At 40.9% G+C, this 2903-nt stretch overlaps 1 protein-coding gene across 1 annotated transcript; it reads right to left on the bottom strand.

Annotated features, from left to right (window-relative positions):
• Positions 1–867: 867 nt before the first annotated feature.
• Positions 868–1809, bottom strand: LOC141248878 (olfactory receptor 52M1-like). The gene has a single exon (XM_073669484.1). The coding sequence runs from the start codon at positions 1795–1797 to the stop codon at positions 868–870; it is 930 nt and encodes a 309-aa protein (XP_073525585.1). The 5' UTR covers positions 1798–1809.
• Between the last annotated feature and the right edge of the window lie 1094 nt (positions 1810–2903).

Here is a 2903-nt window from a genome sequence, read left to right as displayed (position 1 = left end):
TTATGCATCAAAAACGCTGAAAAAATGCTGAACAAAAATTACCTGTTTTTTTGGTGCGTTTTTTCAGCGTTTTTTTCACCACCCATTACTTCCTATGGGTGAAAAAAAACACTGAAAACGATGAAAGAAGTGAGATTCTCTATTTTCCAAAAAAAAACATACAAGGCAAAAAATCCTAAAAAAAAACCCCATGATGTGTGAACTAAGAATTGTGGAATCTCCTAGACTTTGCTGGTACTGTAAAACACAGCTGAAAAGTTGCATAAAAATTGCTGGAAAAAAACGCTGAAAAAAACATGATGTGTGAACATAGCCTAATAATTTTGTTTACATTTTTTTGGTGGGTGGAAATTGACCACTGGAATAGATCTGCAGTCCTCTAATATTCGGGTTTCACCAAGAGGTGGGGTCACCAAAGAGCGACAGTAAAACTGTCAGATAACTGTAACCGAGCTGCATCTTCAATTTTTCCCGGTGAGAGAAACTTTGTCCAACACATCTGAAGACATTCATCAAAATGAGGTTTGATGAACCTTAGAGCAGAAGGTTAGGTGTCCAAGTTCATGGACTAATGAGTCTTCTTGGATGTCTTCTGCGTTGGATGTAGATTTTGTGTAAAGTTGGCTCATCTATGTTGAATTTAGGAAGCAATTTTGAGTTACAATTACAATATGAAGTTCCTCTCAAGAAGCAGCGATCGATCTTCATCTCACAAGGATTCCGTCTGCTGAGGATGGTGAGTTGCACATTCCAAAAAGAGAACTTCCCTAAATACTGAGCCTCATCAGTCTTCCATATTAAAACCATTTTTTAAGGACAATTCAAATTGGACAAGTTCAGCATTGGAGAAGGAAATTTGCAGTTTCCTTAGGAGAAGCAAGTTCTCACCCGCTCCCTGATTAGTTTAGTTCTTATGCCATAGACCAGAGGGTTCAGCAGTGGAGGGACAAGGAGGTAGAAATTAGCCAGGAGGATATGAGTCTGGTGAGGAACATCTGTTCCGAATCTGTGGACTAAAGATGAACAGAGTATTGGAATATAAAAACATAGGATAGCGCATACATGGGAAACACAGGTCCCGAAGGCCTTTAGACGAGCCTCGACAGTCAACCTAAGAAGAGCCCGAAGGATCAACACATATGAAGTTACGATAAGCACCGAGTCCATCCCCAGCACCATGAACCCAACCACCATGCCAACATGGTCATTGAAGGAGACATCTTCACAGGCCAGCCTCACCACCGCCATATGTTCACAATACGAGTGCAGGATAACATTGCTGGTGTATAGGTGGAACCTGGTCAGTAGAAGAGGCAGGGGAAGGATGTAAAAAAAACCCCGCAGTACGGCTAATGCCCCACTGCTAATGATAACACTGGTGGTCACTATGGCTGGATATCTAAGAGGGTTGCATATGGCTACATATCGATCATATGCCATAGCCAGAAAGATCCCGGATTCAATGGTGGAGAAAGCATGAACACAAAACATCTGGAGAAGACATGCATAGAAGTCAATTCTGTTATACCGCAACCAGAAGATGCCGAGGAGCTTGGGCATCGTTGTATTAGCTAAAATAAGGTCTACAAAAGCAAGAGCAGAGAAGTAGATGTACATGGGCTGGTGGAGGCTTGTCTCCATGATAATGATCAGTACAACCGTGTAATTCCCAATGATGGCTGACAGAAATATGGAGAAGAACGGTAATGAGATCCAGACGTGAAGATGCTCCAGGCCCGGGATACCCACCAACACAAAGAAAGACGGGTGGAAACAGGAATTATTGGGAGCTTCCATGGCAGCTTTAAAAAAAATAGAAGATCCTACATAAATCTTCATCACTTGCTGTGAATGATGTTATTTTTTTTCCTAATAAACCTTGGAATACAAAGAATAAACATAAACTATGAATTACAGATTGATTGCAGAGAGTAATGGGCATAAAATCAGAATGTGTCTTCATTGAGGCACGATTCGAATATTTGCGCTGGCTTATGACATAAGAAGCTATTTCCCAGAAACTTCTGGGAACTGCTGTAAGTGAGGCCATAAAAAAGATGACTAAGGCCAAGGAATTGGGGATGAGCAGTGACGTGCAGTGTGCGGGTGCATAATGTAATGAGAAATCAAGTCTTACGATAACAGTCGTTGGCGTCCCACTATATTAAGTTGCCCTTTCTTACTCACTTGAGTCTTCCTCTACTTCTTGAAGGAGTTGTGTGGTGCAATCACGATGTATGGCATCATCTTATATCCAATCTTCAGGACCTGAATAAACATGAAGTTTAGTTTTAACCCTTAAAATGAGGCATTTTTGAGTTTTAAGGCCAACTACATTTTTGTTTTTCATATTTTTCCAGTGGACACAACTTTCCAGTTCTTTACAACTCTTTAGTTATACTTTTCAGAGGTATATAAACCTTTCAAAACTACTGTTGTTAGAAGGACGGGTTATAAAACTGTAAGATAAATAAGTTCTAAACTACAAATCTTAAATAAGAGGACATCAATTGTTCCATCTGTGATGCCCCCGAGGCTGACCTGCACCACCAAATGTGGTCTTTCCCACAAATACAGCCTTTTTGGGCAAAGATCCATGCTTTTGTACCTACCGGTAATCACCAGACCAGTTTTGCCCCCTTTGGTCCTATCTGGGCCATTTTCGGATATCTGGATATCGATGCAATTTTGGTGTAAGGAAACTTTCACACATGGCAGCAGCAGGATCCAAACAATTCTTCACACATGGCTTAGCCCCAAACCCCATCCATGGAAAATCTTGCCTTTTTGATGAAGATGGACTCGGTGGAGGCGTCTCTACAAAAGGAACAAAGAGTTCAAAATTTCTTTGACATTTGGGAGAGTTTTACAGAACTGTTACCTCACCACATTCATAAATCCTT

This window comes from Phyllobates terribilis, unplaced genomic scaffold (assembly GCF_046119375.1).
Source record: "Phyllobates terribilis strain yellow unplaced genomic scaffold, ASM4611937v1 Scaffold_2__4_contigs__length_985480577, whole genome shotgun sequence".
In the NCBI taxonomy this organism is placed as follows: domain Eukaryota; kingdom Metazoa; phylum Chordata; class Amphibia; order Anura; family Dendrobatidae; genus Phyllobates; species Phyllobates terribilis.
This window is presented reverse-complemented; position numbering and strand designations above follow the sequence as displayed.